The following is an 18,684-nucleotide window of genomic DNA, read 5'->3' on the forward strand; positions in this document are numbered from 1 at the left end:
ACAATGACCAAACATTCTTAATAGCCACACATGTATATTGGTTGCTTTTGGGGTGCCTTTAATTTTCCTTAATGCACACAAAGTGGTAAAACATGGATTGGCTTTAGTTTTGTTTTTCTTTTTTGTGTGACGATTTGTCCATTCATTCATTCTAGGTGAGCTGAATCACTGCATATATTAATCTTAACAGTGTTATGTAGCTTCCCTTTAATTTAATATTTATTTTAGACTTTTATAAAAAAAAAAAAAAGTTTTTTTATTATGAAATGTAGTTATGAGAATGCATATTTCAATGTATTTCAGTTGCCAAGATGTTTGCAAGTGTATATGGTCTCCAGCGCCTGTCTATAGGGGATACCATCCGTTCAGTGTTGGAAAATCAGCCAGATACTGATTTAGCCTTCGAAATTAAAGATAATCTTGTAAAGGGATTGGTTGTACCTGATGAACTTGCAATCAAGTGCCTAGAAGTCAGTATGATGGACTTAACATGTAACACAACTGGGTAAGTTACTGGCTATGATTTCTAAACCTTGGTATTGATGGGTGAATTCTTCTGTAATACAGAAGTACATATATTTATTTTCCTGTCCTGACTAGTTTATTAAATTAATCCTAATACTATTTGCTGTGCATTATAAACCATCTACCATTCTTATTTCGATCATAGATTTCAAGTAAATGTTTAAAAAAGGAGGGTGGGATGGGCTACTTGCGATATTGGGTGGAATTGGGCCACTGGCTAGACAGGAGAATTGGGTTACTGGTTATGGGGTGGAGAACTGGGCAACTGGTGGGATGGGCTGTTGACTGTTGGGAGACATGCTAATGGCTACAAAGGATGAGATTGCGTTACTGCTATAAGGGAGCAGAATGTGGCTATTGACTGGGAGGGAGCACTGGTTTATTTACTGTTGCGGGAATGGGAAAAATGGCTACAAGACAATAAGAGGTTCCTCTTCTTTCACACAAGCAAAGCAAATCCATATAAAATCATCCCTCCAACCACACACACGAACCCTGTTTACACATTTGCCCCTGATTTCACACACACTGGCCCTCTATACACATAAGCAAATGCATTCACACACACACACACACACACACACACACACACACACACACACAAGAATATACACACAGGCACTCTATGCAAATAGGCTAATGCATACAAACTTATAGTCATAGGCATAATTAAATAAAAAAAAATATTGTGTGCACACATCTAAGTATTTTTTATGCTTGGCTAGTAACTCTAATTGTGAAATTTTAAACCATGCCAATGGTAAGTGGTGAAACACGGTGAAATAACCATAAATAGTGTGGTATGAAACCTCAAATTATCACAAATTATCTAACAATAACATTGCCAAATTTGAAACTACAAAATTCAGAATCAATATATCATTCAAACTATCTCCCATTGTATGGTGCTTATAGAGGAAGTGTTTATTGAGAAATTCTAGCAGTTCTGTCTTGTTGTACCAGAGTCTCAGGATGAACAGTACTGGGACACAAGTGATATTGTATTCCAGCCCTATCCTTCTTAGAGGCCCAGCACAGCATTATGGAGCAGTAAAAGAGAGAACTAAGCAGGAAAATACTTCTCTGTTAAGCTTCCAGTAATGAGTCTTTGCTGTAAGCAAAGATGGGCAAGTAAAAGAGTTGCTCATTTAATGTACTTATTAAAGAAATACATACATAATTACACGTTATATTATGGGGTGTTGATGATAGGGCAGGAAGAGATACTAATGCACATAAGGTATTTGGTGTACCAGATTGCTACACCACTATCATGTTGTAGTGAGTTACATAGTTGCGGAACTCTGAAATAGTCTTACATACTGGTTACAGGTTACATATTGGTTATTTTGTTTATTCACAGAATTGTTATTGATGGCTATCCAGCAACTAAACAACAAGTGGATCTCTTGGAAGCAATCTGCATAATACCAGTAAAAATATTTGAACTACAGCTTTCAATGAAGGAAATTCTAAAAAGAGGACTGTCAGACAAGAAAAACACCAAAAGGTACTAATGCAGGGGTAACATGTATGTTAAAATCTAAGCAACAGATAAAGACAATCAGAAAACACGGTAATAAATATTTTTTAAACCTAGGGATATATAGAGCCTTTTACATTGCAAATATTGCAAACAATTTCTGAATTTGACAATTCAACTCAGCTGTATTTATATGGCTAATACATTAGCATACCTTACCTGTGTCAAGATTAAATAATGCCCCAAAACATACAAGGTTTTCGTCTAACCTCACTAACAAAAATTAAGGCCAGGTACTAACACATTACTGAACATTAGGTCTGCCAGGCTTCATGTGCCTAGAGAGGTCTAAAACAAGCAAAGAATAATCAAACTAGAAAAGCTACAATTTCTGGGGAAATTGTGTGAAGTGTTCTTGCCTCCACCAGTAGTCTACAACTGGAGTGGGCGAAGTAACTGTTATTATTTATTTATAGAGCACATTTAATTGCAATGTTGTTGCCCAAACTGCTTCACAGTTACATTAAAACATACATTTATAAAAACATTAGCAGGTGTACAAAAGGCTATGTCTATGACATCACTTGCTGCTCCAGCCTGGCAAAGGTCAGAGTATTTTGGCGGTTGCCATCTTCAAAGGGTCGTATTTTAAAAACTATAAATCCTACAGCGAAGAGCTTTATATTGTGAGAATCACAAGACCCAGACCTACATCTTGATGCATAGTATGTCTCTGAAATATTAACAATGACGGCACAGTCGCAGTTTAGAAATTGCCCTTCAAATTTGAGCTGGCTAGAGTGGAGTTTCAATGAATGTCAATGGACGGCGTGAGTTGCAAACAAATGGTTATTTCGTGAAAACTATCAGGACTATGGCTTAGCCGTGGGCATTTTTAGTAGCAGCAGGGATAGCTGAACGTTTTGATATAAGATTTGTGTAGGTGGGCTTGAAAATGAGGGAGTGGTGGCAGTCTAGAAATCATGTCCTGATTTTTCAGCTTTTGCCAGCTACCACTCTAGTTTTGAACATTTTGCCATTCATTCCTATGGGACCAATTTCACCACAAGAACAACGATATTCCGTGAACCATTCGGCGAAACGTTCCACAAAGTAATAGCACACTAATCGGGAACAATCCGCACGTTTCGGTATATTACTGTCTATGTAGTGTAAAAACTGTGGGAGGAGTTAGGGTGGTAAATTTGGCTATAATAATAATAATAATATATATGTGAGATAACATTAAGTGGTCTTGCTATGCAAGAAAATAGAATAGTCAAAATCCTTTAAAAAATCCAGACATTATTAAACAGTTTGAACAATTTCTGGATTTTGAATTCTGATTGCTGTATAGCACTGGATGATTTTGCCGCATTGGATAAACAGCCAATCGGACTTTAGTCAATTAACATGTAGAATATAAGTAACACACTCCCAGATATCGAAGGACCATGACAGGCAATGACATGCCTGTGGTCAAGGCTTAAATAGTGTGGCCACTCAGTGGCTACTAGAGATACACCAGAGCAAGCATGAATGATAGAGTATGGATGACGCTGTAACTTGCACCATAATGGCACAATCTTGCATCATGTCCTACGACAGAGATAAGCAGGATGGGGAGGCGTTGTGAAAACCAATTAATTTACAGAAGGACTGGGGGAAGTATATTCTTCCTTAAATGCTTTTAGAATCTGTTCCTGTTTTTAACTGAAAAAAAAAAAAGTAATGTTGAAGAAAACATAGTTCATCGTTTCCTTTTACAAAAATAGAAAAAACGTGTTTGTACCCAAACATAGCTCTTCGTGGGTTTTGCACCAGAGGCAAATTGTTTTCAATTATCCTGTGAAAAAAATGTTTTCTTTTCTGGGTTTAGAAATAAGTCCACCTGTGTTAAGTGTTTTGTGTTTTCAAATTGAACAATTCCATTTAATACACTGCCTACAAAGTGGGTAAAATAGTCTTTAATTTATAGTTTTATATTATTTATATTCCTACATTACATGGAATTTTGTCATGATTTTATTTTTAGACTTTTGAAATGTTCTGCTTTGAAGCACTGTGCTAACTATGGTTATATTTAAATACATGCAAAAAAACATTATGCCTACATTATACTTTGCCACTATATAAGCTGTTCATCTTTCTTTATTTCTAATTTAGGCCGTATCCTGAACATGACAGTGCTCAGATTCTTGCTGTGCGCAACTCTTGTTATAAGCAGAATGTTCATAAGATTAGAGAATACTACACATCTGTTCATCAGAATTGGTGTGAAGTGGATGCCATGCGTAGCAAATGGTGGATCTCGAATAAAATTATTGGAGAGGTTCAAAAAAGCATTGATCAAATACAAACCTACTTAGCAAGAGTAAAGGATGGTAAGAAAATATTGTTTATTATGTCTGTATGGGTGGGTACATTAAAAAAAGGCATTATTCACAAAATTCCACGGTAAATTGCTAGATTAAAATTTTATATAAAATAACAACAAGACTTTTATAAGTATAAAAAAGCAATTTAAGCACAAGCTCAGATCCAGAAATAGATTTTTTTTTACTTAAAAGGGGGGTGGGGGCGGGGGTGGCTCATGTAATTCGAAATATGAATGGTACAAACATTTCCACTTAGGGGTGTACTCACTTTTATTGCCAACAGTTTAGATATTAATGGCTGTTTGTTGTGTTATTTTGAGGTGACAGAAAATTTACACTGTTATACAGGCTGTACACTTACTACTTTACATTGTGGCAGAGTGTCATTTCTTCAGTGTTGTCACATGAAAAGATATAATAAAATATTTACAAAAATGTCAGGGGTGTACTCACTTTTGTGAGATACTCTATATATACCCAGGTCATGGTATGCTATGGCTATGTAGGTGTGTGTGTGGCTGATCCTGTATCTGCGAGGGTGGTTTGTGGGGCAGGTGTTCATAGGACAGCCTAAAATTTAAATGTATCATGGTTTTGTGTAGAGATTTTTATCTATTTAAATCAATGGTTAATGAAAACCAAGACCACAAGAATTATTACTATAATTTTGCCTGTTGAAATGTTTATACTCAACATTAACGTTAATATCTCCTATTGATACACATTTATTATATTAAAACAACACTAATTAACCTTTGGTTATTAATGCTGTATTAGGTAAAGCAGCTGGTATTGCGGATTTCTGCATCACTCCACAAGAGCTGCTTCCTCGGCTGGGAGAGTTTTTACAATACTGCCCAGTGAGTCTAGCACAAAGAGGAGAACTGGTTGACTGCTCAGAATCCTCTCTGCAGTTTGCAGCAGAGTTCCGAGGACATTACTATAAAATGGCTTCACAGGAGGAATTGGATGTAAGTTGTATTCCTTGTGTACTCTACTAACACGGCTATATCTGTCTATCTTTGTATTTTTTAAAATAAGCCTTGTTATTATTTCTTGGTGAGTATGAAAGAAGCATCGTAACGATACAGGTATATACAGTAACATTATATTTTGGATTTGCTTTATTAATTTAGTAACCATAATTTCTTTATATTAAAGCTTGATACTATGATTTACAATGTAAATGTGTATAATGTTATCTTTCATTGATCATGTGGACAATAAGGACATTTTGTAGTAGGCATTAATATATACAATGTACTGGTGAAAGTTCCAGCAGATGTAGAGATTTGAAGAAAGTATGAGGACATTCAGCGTCTTCAAATCCCCCACAGGAAAGCATTGATTCAATGCTTGTCTGTGGGGAAGGCCTAAAGTGTGCGCAGCTGACATATGAGGTAGGAAGAGCCTGCCTCCGCAACGAGGGACCTTGGCGCTAGAATCAGGTAAGTGAAAAAAGTGTTATTTAACCCTCTCATTGCTTGGAGGGGGAGGGGAAAGGGTTGGAACACAGAGCCAGATGGACACTATAGTTTTAGTTAAATAGCTTTGAATTCTACACTATAGTGTTCTTTTGTGGTCATATTGACCTTATTTATCAAATATTGCAATACTGTATTAACAGTGACAGTGATAATAACTTAAGTATAATATCAATCTGTTTTGTTTATTTTGTAGGCCTTTTTACAAACTCCAGAATTATATGTTCCACCACTAGCAACAAGGCCACTCCCTCCTCCTGAGATGTTACCAAAGAAATTAACAGTGGCAAATGTCAAATCACAATTCCCAAAAGTTGCAGAGATGAAAGGATACTGTCCCGTTACCTATGTGGATGGTCACAAGAGGTGTGCCTGCAAAATTATCTGATTCTTTGTTATAGTCAGTAACTCACACAGATATTTTTTCACAAAACGCCATATTCATGTAAATTGAAAACTCAGTTGCAAAATTTAGACTACAGTAACTTATTTGTAAAAATCCCCTAGCTGCTATAGTCACACAGCACATTTCATTACTATTCAGAGTTTAGTTCATAAACCTCACAGTAATACAACTTTACAAAATAATATTGCAGACATTACATTTTGACAGGCTTGCCCATGCTAAGGTATTAACCAGCCAAGCTTCCCTATTCTATCTTACTTAATGGGACACTATAGGTACCAAAACAATTTTAGCTTATTGAAACTGTTTTGGTGTATAGATCATGCCCATGCACTCACTGCTCAATTCGTTGTCATTGAGGAGTCAAATCACTTTTTATGCAGCCCTAGACACACCTGCCTGCATGTGGTCTACTTGGCCTTCCTAAACACTTCCTGTAAAGAGAATGTTTACACTTCTTTTATTCCGAATTCTGTTTAATTTACAATTTCTTATCCTATGCTCTGTTAATAGCTTGCTATACCTTGCAGGAGCCTCCTGTATGTAATTAAAGTTCAATTTACAGAGCAGGAGATAAAATCCTTTAAAGTAAGTTACATCTGATTAAAAATGAAACCATTTTTTTCATGCAGGCTCTGTCAATCACATCCGGAGGAGGTGTGGCTAATGCTGCATAAACAGAAACTAAAGTGATTTAACTACATGGCAATGAATTGAGCAGTGAAACTTTAGATGCATGATTTATACACAACAACTGCTTCATTAAGCTGAAGTTGTATTGGTGGCTTTAGTATCCCTTTAATTTCCTTTACATAAATGGGTTCATCACTAAACTGAGAATTGTGAAGAATCAACAAGGGAATTGCAGATTCTAGGTTAAAATAACTGCTCTGAATAAGCTCTCCAATTCTGCTATGTTTCCAGGTGAAAATTATTATTTCGGCCTAAAATTCGCATTTACCTTGTCAATGCTTAAGAAGTCTCTGTTTAATAAATGCATTTGAAGAAGCAGTTGTAAACATGAGGGCCCACAATTGCAGGTTGAACTGTTTTATATTAAAATATATTATTTGTGTTCTATAGAATGATAATGCATTGTGACACATAATTATGACTACATTAACACCAATTGCCCTAATCGCGTAAAGATGCAGCTCATCCACACAGTAATCTAGCCTGTAGCACAACCTCATGTATCTCCAGTGAAAGTACTTTACGTGACCTTTTTGTTCTTACAAGAAAGCCGTGACTTTCTATGGGCAATACAACACCATCAATTTATGTCAGAATATCGGCGCAGTCAGATCACTTTCATCACATGTAGCTTGGTTGTTCTACGTTTTAAATATTTGATGTCAGTACATGAAATATGAATGATTTCATTTACAATTTACTGTACCCCCTTGTGGCATTAGTTTGACACTAAACTGCATTTTATGTGCATCATTTTTTATTCCAAGATATGAAGCTTTAGTTCCCGGGCATATTGAAAATGCTGTGGAGTACAGAGACAGAATCTATATTTTTGAAAGCGAGATAAAGCTGAAGAAATTTATGAGGTGAGTGTTATTTTTATATGGCTTGTGAATAGGCAGCTATGACTTGTGAATAGGCAGCTGTAAAAAGAAATGGTACTCATATTATTTACCATTATAAATAAATTATGAGCAGACTTAAACTCTGTTTTATAGTTTTAGGGTTTTATTTTTGCAGTTGTTTCTAATCACGTGGAATATTTTCAAAAACATATATATTTATTTGTGATATTACGATGGTTCGAATGCTAGGGATAATGAATATCACTATCACTAACGTTCTACATATCTTGGTGGCATTACATTCTTTATTACCACTGGGCACAGAGTTAGGATATCATAAACAGATATATTTGCTCCTCTTCTTTCACCCACCCTACGTGTACAGGTGTTACGTGATAATGTGAGCAGGGGCCACCAGATCCCTCTATTGCTGTAGATTCCACAAACCCCTGCAGGTGTTTTTAAGACTCTTTCAGGGGGAACAGTAAGTAGCTAATCATAGAGTGTCCTGGGGTACACTGCTTATTTATTTAAGACTGTGTATAAGTTGCCAGCAAGATTGTTCAGGAATTATCTTTGATACTTGAGGAGAATCAAGATAAAATCCTCAAATTGGCCTCTAAACTTGTTACACTTGATGAATTTAGAGCCTTTCCGTTTACAGCATAGCTTTTAATTAGTAGCCTATGGCTTAAATTCTCATAGCAATTTGGCTTATTTTCCCACACACCAAATTTATCTAGCCAGGTCAGGATTACAGAAGTCAGAAGAGACAGCAAAACAAGCCAAAATCTGCAAAACAAACAAGAGACAGCAAAACAAGAACCAGGAAATCAGGGAACAATATAAAGTACAAAACGAGGAATCAATAGGTAACCACGACAGGGCAATGATAAATGGGACTAAAACTTTATTTAAACCATATGGTGGACACTGATTGGTCCACACCACCCCTGTGACCTTGAAAGATGCGGGAAATAGTTTGCAGTGAGGATGTGGCACTGTTAATGAAGCTAGGTGTCATTTTATTATAAATAGAGGGGCACCGCACGCATGCAGTGTCCCTCTCTCTATTACACTGCTGTATAGAATTCACCTCCCGATCTACACGTTTGGGAAGGCTGAACGCAAGGGCTGATTGGAAGGGCTGAAGGAACTCGGGAGGCAGTACTTTCCGAACGATGTCTGGAGCAGATCGTCGATTGGGTACGTTTCATGACAGAAGCTCTGTTCTACACACAATATGGAGCTCCTAAAAAAGAGGGACATTAGGATAAAAAAAAAAAAAAGGGACAGAGGGATTCGGCTCAAAATAGGAACTTTCCCTCCTAAGTAGGAAAATTTGTGAGGCATGCTTTCAATATCAAAACCTAACCTAATCTAAAAAATTATATTGTGTTGTGCCTTAATTTCTTTGTCTTTTAAAATGTTTTGCATTCATATTTGTAGACTTCCAGAAAAGTATTGGAATCATAAGCTTCCAAATAAACTTCCCCCCAAAATGGAACCAGTCCTGCTGACAACTCTTCCTTTAACAGGATACCTTGAGCAGGTTGGTATTTCCCCCCCTTTTTAAAGGTTTTGAACAGTATAGTTGAGAAAACAAATTCTGGTTTGGAATGTAAAGCTTAAAAAGTGTGTTCAGGGTTGTACTGCACAAAGTGAGCAGGTTGTTAAGGAAGTATTAATAGTCAATATTATTCTATTCTCACTTTTATGCGTGTACTATGTACTATGTAAAAATAAGAGTAATATTGTCATTAATGCGAGAATTGCCAGGAAGTGAATTTCAAACTGAAGGCTAAAATAGTAATAATAAATAGTAATAAAATAATACTTTGAATTCTTAGTTTAGTGAATAACCCTGTTTGTAACCACAACATTTTAAATTAAATGCGTTTCCATTTCACCTTGATTGGCAGCAAAACCACCTGACACGTAAGCCCATGCAGTGGTAGTGCTTATATGTGTACTTACTCACAAATTGTCCAGCTCTGTATCTGTGCAATGCTATCCACAGGAGGTTTGCCACATATGGCTTTCCATACTTAAAATATGCTTGCAGCCTTGGCTAGAATCGCAATAAGTAAATCTGCCTACTTGGTACGCACTATATAAGTACCATTGACTTATTCATATTTTAAGTGGGTAATGGTGGCTTTAAGCAAAGTACTCCCAATCGGAACATTTGTTTTTCTTCTTTTTGTTGACATGTGCCTGTCACTTGGGTTGTCCAGTCACCATGGAGATGGACTACAGAACTCTTTTTTGTTTACTAGGCTGCTATAGCAACCCCTACAGCTGTCTGATATTTGCACTGGGCAGAGCAGCATTTTCTAGCCACATACCTCTTTATAAAGAAAAGTTGAGTGACGTGTTAATCACCCTTGACAAAGGCCCACCAGGACGAAACGTTGGGTATTTTGGTATCCTGGTTTCAGCCTTGTCTTATTTTCTTGAGCTAACACTGCATGTACAGCCTGTATTCTTTGTGATTTCATGTATATTTAATATGATATTCTTTCCTGAATATGTTCTGTATGTGCATTAACATGAACTTTTACTTTTTGACTAGCATGATGAATTGTATATGGGATATTGCATTGTGATTTACATATGATTATTCTGCATATCTTTTTGTGTATATTAATTAAAAAAAATTTTTTTTATTATTGCTATTTGGTGTGCGTTTAATATTATGTATATTAATATTCTATTAACCCATTTACTTATTTGCTTAAATGGGGGAAGGTGATGGGGGTGGGAGGTGTGTGTTTTTGTGTGTACGCATCCATTTTTTCCCCATACACACATTACATGCATATGCAAACACTACACACAATCTGTGCACATACAATACACAGCTAATAGAGACCTTACACACAGCATGACAGTCTGGCTGCACTATTCACTAAATTGAGAATTGCTTGGAATACAAAGTGAAATCAGAGTGATTTTTAAATATAAGGCCAACCCTGGAAGTTTCATATTGTTTTCTTTTGTTTCCACAAGCAAAGTAGGCGCAAGATAGTAATGGGTTCCTTTGTCAGAGTCATGAATAGGCGGGATAACGTTTGACTTATAAAACTTAAATATAGCTAGATCCTTCTCGTAGTGACACATGATTTGATGTTGCGCTACATAGATGTGCCATAGTTTTGTCTATGTACTGTGATATCTCATGTCACTGTCAGACTCTGTCACTAATGTAAAGATGTTATTTAATATGCAACCACATCAACAAAAACAAAATGACAAACAAATATAAGGCCAACACCTCCAAATTGAACACGAAACTGACATGGAGAATTTTTCTAATTTGGCTATTTTGGCTTAAATTTGGAATTCATGTCCAATTCACTTTGGATTCCCTGCAATTCTAAGTTTAGTGAATAACTTTGTAAGTCGTTAACATGACACTTCATTTTCTGCAAATGCGTTTGCCAGCCTGCCCTACCTGCATGGAAATGGAGAGGTAAAAATGGCATGATTCAATTAATGCCATTATAATAAGATTATACATGGCACTTTGTAATGGTTATGGTGCTTGGAGTGTTCCTTTAAAAAAGTACAGAGCTCAGTTCTTAGTTGAGCAGGGCACATGTGCAGAGACCTGGTTCACTGCATTTTACAGTGGTGAGTAAATTGTGGTTTTCTTTTCTTCTGTGTAATGATTTTGTCTTTTGTTCAGGGAGCAGCATCCGCTTTAATAAAAGCTCTAAATGATGCGGGAAGCCTGAAGCCAAAGTACCCATTTTTAAGTGTAAAAAGATCTGCTTTGCTGTACATTGCATATCATCTAAAAGGTAAGAAAATGTGAAATAATATACATTTCTTCATAGTCAGAAAATTGGTAAAGAATAATATACCATATAGTCAGAAAAGTGGGTGTGCGTGCGTTCGTTCGTTCGTTCGTTCGTTCGTTCCAGCAGATAAGATGCCAAAATACCAGATTATTGCAGTATGCAATGATACCTTTTATTGGACTAACCTTTTATTGGAGTAACATAATACTTAAAAGACAATCTTTTGAGAGTTTTCTTCTCTTCAGGTCTGAAGCAATACTGATCAATCTGATAGCACTTAAAACAAGTAATGTCAGAGAAGGGGAGGGGGCCGAGTGGGGTGTCATAAACAGCCTGGGAGTGAAAGGTGCAGATTGGTTGAGAATAGTCAGAACGTACTGTGAATGCATATTAATGTGTCTATGACTGCTTGTATGTCCCAGTCAGACCAGGAGTCCTGATGTGCACAGTCTGTGTCTTACAGTGCATCATGGTTTTATAAACCTTATCTGTGTATGTCTGTGTTTGTGTGTGTATTTGTATTGCAGTCTGTGTGTGTCCTGGTGCTGCACTGAGAAGAAAGGGAGCCAAACTGAGCATAAATACCTATTTTTGTGTGTATAAGGCTGTCACCTTTCCCAGCAGGTAAATTGCCTGAGAACAGACAATTTCTAGCATTCCAGATATAGTGGAGCATAATGAAAATATCATGTAATACAAAAAATACATTCATTTATTTTTTACTTTAAAGGATCACTATAGGGTCAGGAACACAAACATGTATTCCTGTCCCTATAGTGTTAAACCTAACATTGGGGTGGCTTGCCCCCAGCCCTTAACTCCCTATAAAAATATAAAACTCACCTTATTTCCAGCGCCGCGCGGGTCTGCCGGCGCTGGCTCCGCTCCCTTTGTGACATCATCAAAATGGCCAGTTTTTAGCCAACCCAATGCTATCCCATAGGGAAAGCATTAGATTGGCTAAAATCGGCACGGGGGCGGGGCCAAACACCGTTTGGGCCAATCAGGACCTCCTCATAGAGATGCATTGAATCAATGCATCTCTATGAGGAAAATTCAGCGTCCTGAACGGCAGGGCTGCTTACTGTGCAGCCCTGAGCCAGGAAGCCCCCATCAGTGGCCATCTAAGGAGTGGCCACTTGGAGGTGTTCCTAGGGCCAATCTAAACACTGCCTCTTCTCTGAAAAGGCAGTGTTTGCATGAAAATACCTGAAGGGAGCTATTATACTCACCAGAACAACTACATTAAGCTGTAGTTGTTCTGGTGACTATAGTGTCCCTTTAAATATTTCACTAGGAAGGATACATTGAGATTTCTCTAGTGTTCAAGTATGTCTTGGGCCAACAAACAATGTATTGTGTTTGAGGAATATAATACCATCTCAGAGTTATCAACCTTTATAGCTGTATATGCTGTGTGACATTCGGTTTGTATTTCATAGCCAAAAAAAAAAAAAAACAACTGTTACATAATACAATGTTACTGTTTCCCAAACACCAATACACCCATCAGTCAATCTTCTGGAGTAGGTAAAGAGAGGTTTTAACATAATTATTAGGAACAAGCAGCAAATAGAGTCAAACAATTGCAGAGTGAAATGCCCTAGAAGAGGAAATATGACATATGGGAGCTGATATGGAGATTGTAAGATGAACACAGGGAGTTAAAGTAAAACAGAGAAAGGAGGACGTAAAATACAGAGGGGGAGTGAGAAAGTGAAACTAAAAGAAATGCAGGGAAACCAAAACAAAGACATGCAAAAAATGGGAATGTAAATGAGACAGAGAAAGAACAAGTAAGACAGGCAGAGAAAGGAAAACTAAGACAAAAAAAAGAAAGTAAGACAGACAGAGAAAGGAAAACTAAGACAGAAAAAAAGAAAGTAAGACAGACAGAGAAAGGGAAACTAAGACAAAAAAAAGAAAGTAAGACAGGCAAAGAAAGGAAAACTAAGACAAAAAAAGAAAGTAAGACAGGCAAAGAAAGGAAAACTAAGACAAAGAAAGTAAGACAGACCGAGAAAGGAAAACTAAGACAAAAAAGAAAGTAAGACAGGAAAAGAAAGGAAAACTAAGACAAAAAAAGAAAGTAAGACAGGCAAGGAAAGGGAAAGCAACAGACTGAAAAACGCAAAGTAATACAGACAGAGAAATAGAAAGTAAGACAGGCAGAGCGATAGAAAGTAAGACAGGCAGAGAAATAGAAAGTAAGACAGGCAGAGAAATAGAAAGTAAGACAGGCAGAGAAATAGAAAGTAAGACAGGAAGAGAGATAGAAAGTAAGACATGCAGAGAAATAGAAAGTAAGACAGGCAGAGAAATAGAAAGTAAGACAGGCAGAGAAATAGAAAGTAAGACAGGCAGAGAAATAGAAAGTAAGACAGGCAGAGAGATAGAAAGTAAGACAGGCAGAGAGATAGAAAGTAAGACAGGCAGAGAGATAGAAAGTAAGACAGGCAGAGAGATAGAAAGTAAGACAGGCAGAGAGATAGAAAGTAAGACAGGCAGAGAGATAGAAAGTAAGACAGGCAGAGAGATAGAAAGTAAGACAGGCAGAGAGATAGAAAGTAAGACAGGCAGAGAGATAGAAAGTGAGACCCCCACATAGGGACTCAAACACCATCATACATGCTAGGCTACATGACACCACCGCCTCATAGAGAGCGAGATGGCAGACTCAAGAATAAGCAGACAAAACAGGGACTAGAAGACTCAACCCCTCACCCACATCCCCCACAGGGCAACCCCTGACATACATCTACACAGCCAACAGACGTAGGGGCGTCCGGGATCATTTGGGACTGCGGGCTTATTAGGTAGATAGAAGGTGTGCTGGGATGGGGAACTCAACCCCTCCATGTAACTTCTACAGTGGTGATAGCCTGGGAACTACAGACTATGTAAACATGAAAAAGAGGGGATAGAAATATTATTTATCCTATGTCATTATTCATGTTTAGCTATTTGTTGTAAATAATGTTGTTGCTTAATAATGTATGCGACGTGACACATACAGACGAACTGACCCACAGACTTGGCAGGGATCAGAAGTACGGGTAATGGATAACTCTGCTTTACGGATTGGTGTCAGGGTGCTCGGCGACTGATTGCCCCCTCCGCGCATACACACTTTGCCGCGGAGCGGGCAGTCACCCCCCGAGATACCCGGCACAACTAGATAAGACTGGGGCACTTTCCCTATAGACCACGACTAGGGCAGTTCCCCTACCTACCTCCCCCCTCGACCACCCCTTCCCATCACCCCCTCCTATTTTTCACCCAACCTTCCCCCCATCGCCCCGACCCGGCACAAGGCTAGGGGCCCGATATACCCAAGGGCATCCACAGGGCTACCTCAACACCTTAGCTCGAAAGGGCGCGCGGCGGGTCGGTTTCCGACCTGAAGTATAGGGGATCCAAAAGAGAAATACAATATGGCGACATTGAAAATCACCTCCCTGAATGTCAATGGCCTTAACACACCGACTAAACGACGACTGTTAATGAGGGAACTAAAGAGACAAAAAACAGACATAGCCTTCGTACAGGAAACACACCTCCTGCGCTCAGCCCGGATTCAACTAACAGATCATCTATACACCAGGGCATACTCCTCCAGGGCACTAGTAAAGAAAAGCGGGGTAGAAATACTCCTACATAAAAAATGCCCCATTACCACCCAAACAACACGCACAGACACTATGGGCAGGTACGTTATCCACACGGGGACGATACACGCCACCACATACCATCTGATTAACATCTATGCACCTAACCAGCCAGATCCGGGCTTTTGGGAGCAACTACACAACTTAATCCACACTCTATCGTACGGAATTATAATACTGGGGGGCGACCTAAATGCTACACCCTGCCCCACAGTAGACCGTAGTGCCCCGACGGGTGGCCAGAGGACGGGAGGTCAAGACAAACTCCTAACCCAATTCATACAGAAGACGAAATTACTAGACCCCTGGAGGTTGCGTAACCCGGGACTGAAGGACTATACGTTCTTCTCGGCAGCACACTCCACATACTCCCACATTGACATGTTCCGGGTCAACCAGACCAGGATCCCATGGGTTCATTCTGCACGTGTCAACCTTATTACATGGTCGGACCATGCTGACGTAGAAATCACTCTTAGACTCCCAGGACCCAAACCACCATGGAAATGGAGGCTGAACAGCACACTCATAAAAGACCCAGTGACGTAGAAACTTATCCAAGGCGAAATCTCGGCCTATTTTGACGACAACGATACACCGGACTTAACACAATCCACGATATGGGCCACTCACAAAGCGGTACTTAGGGGCACCCTCATTAAACTCGCAACCCGACAGAAAAAGCAAAGGGCTGAACCCTCTTTGAGCTCCAAAAGGTGCTGAGGAGGGCTGAAGCCAGACATAAACATAACCCTACGACACAGGGACTCCAAGACCTTAGAGACCTCCGACATAAAATAAGAGCCACGGCAGTAGAGGACCTAGGGTGAGACCTAGTCCGTAAAAAACGCCTCTACTATGAACGCTCCAATAAGATGGACACCCTACTAGCTAGAGCATTAAACCCCAAACCCCACTTCCAAGCTATATCGGCGATCCGAGACAAAAGGGGTCAGATAACCCAAAATCCTATGGAGATCAACCACATCTTCACGGAGTTCCTCGCACACATCTACAACCACTCCCCGGAACTAGGCAGTAACAACAGGGATTACACACAAGCTGTAGCTGAATACGTAGCAAAGACAAACATGCCAGGGTTGAACCCGGAGGTCCTGCAAACCTTGGGGGTACCTATTGGGGAGGAGGAGGTAGACAGGGCGATCACGGCCCTCAAAGGTAACAAAGCCCCGGGACCGGACGACTTTGATGGTTCCTACTACAAAATATTTAGAGACGCGTTGACACCAAGACTGGCGAAGGTGTACACCGAATGGATGGACGGTGGACACCCTAACCCAGATATGCTAACAGCCGACATCACACTCATACCCAAACCAGGAAGAGACCCAACAGAAGTGGTGAATTACAGACCCATTTCTCTAATTAACATTGATGTAAAAGTTTTTGCAAAAATACTGGCGACTCGGTTAAACCCCCTCCTTGGAACTCTGGTCCATCCGGACCAGGTTGGATTTGTGCCATCACGGCAATTGTATGAAAACACCAGGAGAGGAGCGGATGTCATATGGTGGGCGGTGAGGACCCGGACGCCTTCTCTGATTCTGTCTCTGGACGCGGAGAAGGCATTCGACAGGGTGCAATGGCACTACCTCTTCGCACTGCTTGACCGACTACACATGCCAGACACATTCATTAAAGGTATAAAGGCCCTATACACTGAACCGCGGGCACAGACCACCGTCCGGGAACAGCCCCGACCCCATTCACACCTGCTAACGGTACTAGACAAGGCTGCCCCCTTACCCCCTGCTGTTTGTCCTCTCGCTGGAGCCACTCCTGCAGAGGATAAGGGAAGACAGGAACATATCAGGTATACAAGCAGGGGGAGAAGAATACAAAGTCTCCGCATATGCGGATGATGTTCTGGTCACACTCACCAACCCATGGGAGTCCCTACCACGACTGGTGACCCTCCTAGAGGAATACGGACATGTTTCGTGCTATAAAATCAACTTAGAAAAATCGGTTGCCATGCCAATAGAAATGGAAGCAGAGGGGATTAACGACATCAAAACCACTCACTCCCTCAAACTCACAAGAACTGACATTAAATACCTCGGTATCAAACTCACAGCGGACCCGGAGAAATTGTACAGCGCCAATTACATGCCCACCATCCAAGAACTCTGTCGCGATCTAGAAAAATGGCACGAAAAGCCAATATCATGGATTGGCAGATTGCATGCAATCAAAATGACATTGCTCCCACGCCTACTGTTCCTGTTCCAGGCTCTGCCGATTAAAGTGACCAAACAAGACCTAATGACACTACAGAAACACATAGATAACTTTGTTTGGGCACAGAAGAGACATAGGATAGCTAGACAGGTACTGTACCGCCCGAAAACAAGGGGCGGGCTGGGTCTCCCAAACCTGTATCAATATTACTTGGCGGCTCAATTAGCCCGAATAATAGCATGGCATACACCGGAGGGCTCACACAGGTGGGTGGACCTAGAGACAAAACTAATGAGCACGGATCTACCACAATTTTGGATATGGGTACCCAAACAAGACAGACCATCCCTGCGCACCACTTGCCCGGCGATCCTTAACTCTATACGGATATGGGATCTGACAGCCACCAAATATGCACTAAAACACACACCCTCACCGCTGACTCCGTACCTACGGAATAAAGCATTTGAGCCCGGGCTGAGCGCACGCGACTTTAGGGGGATAGAAAACACAGGGATGCAAAGATGCGGGCACATGTATGATGGTGACTCCTTCAGAACCGTTGACACCCTAACAAAAATGGCACCCCTAACAACCAAAGACGTCTTCCGATATGTACAACTACGAGACTTCGCCAAAAACCCTGAGATAAAAAAAGCAGCCCAAACCCCAATGACTTTCTATGAACAGCTATGTAATGCAGAAACAACTCAAAAGGGGTTAATCACGGCCATTTATGTGCAGCTCAGCGCCCCGGAAAAGGGAGCTAAAGATCCAAGATACATACACCAATGGGAGGCGGACCTGGGGGGGGGGGCCTTAGAAGGAGAGGACTGGGTAGATATATGGGAAGACGTCGATATGTGTACTACACCAGGAACAATCCTATAAAATGCTTATGAGATGGTACACCACACCTGTTCAGCTCCATAAAATGGGGAAAACCTCGACAGACACATGTTGGAAGGGATGCGGTGGCAAAGGCACCTTTGTCCACATGTGGTGGGAATGCCCTGAAGTAACCAAATACTGGAAGAGTATCCAGTCACTACTGACAGATATACTAACACGACACATTGATTTAGACCCCTGGGCGATCCTATTGTCCCGACCCACAGACGGCCTCCCTAGGAAGGAACAACAACTTCTAAAGAAGAGCTCTTGCACAGGTGTGGCTGAAACCCACAATTCCCA

At 40.0% G+C, this 18,684-nt stretch overlaps 1 protein-coding gene across 1 annotated transcript in view; it reads left to right on the forward strand.

Moving 5' to 3' along the window:
- Positions 1 to 18,684, forward strand: part of AK9 (adenylate kinase 9) — a 113,557-nt gene that overhangs the window by 92,938 nt on the left and 1,935 nt on the right. The window contains exons 31-38 of the mRNA XM_063443519.1: positions 304 to 505; positions 1,889 to 2,035; positions 4,175 to 4,392; positions 5,164 to 5,357; positions 6,067 to 6,236; positions 7,737 to 7,835; positions 9,264 to 9,366; positions 11,506 to 11,620. Of these exons, the coding sequence (XP_063299589.1) occupies positions 304 to 505; positions 1,889 to 2,035; positions 4,175 to 4,392; positions 5,164 to 5,357; positions 6,067 to 6,236; positions 7,737 to 7,835; positions 9,264 to 9,366; positions 11,506 to 11,620 (1,248 nt within the window). The remainder of the gene's footprint in view (positions 1 to 303; positions 506 to 1,888; positions 2,036 to 4,174; positions 4,393 to 5,163; positions 5,358 to 6,066; positions 6,237 to 7,736; positions 7,836 to 9,263; positions 9,367 to 11,505; positions 11,621 to 18,684) is intronic.

The sequence above is a fragment of the Pelobates fuscus genome, chromosome 2 (genome assembly GCF_036172605.1).
Source record: "Pelobates fuscus isolate aPelFus1 chromosome 2, aPelFus1.pri, whole genome shotgun sequence".
Classification (NCBI taxonomy): Eukaryota; Metazoa; Chordata; class Amphibia; order Anura; family Pelobatidae; genus Pelobates; species Pelobates fuscus.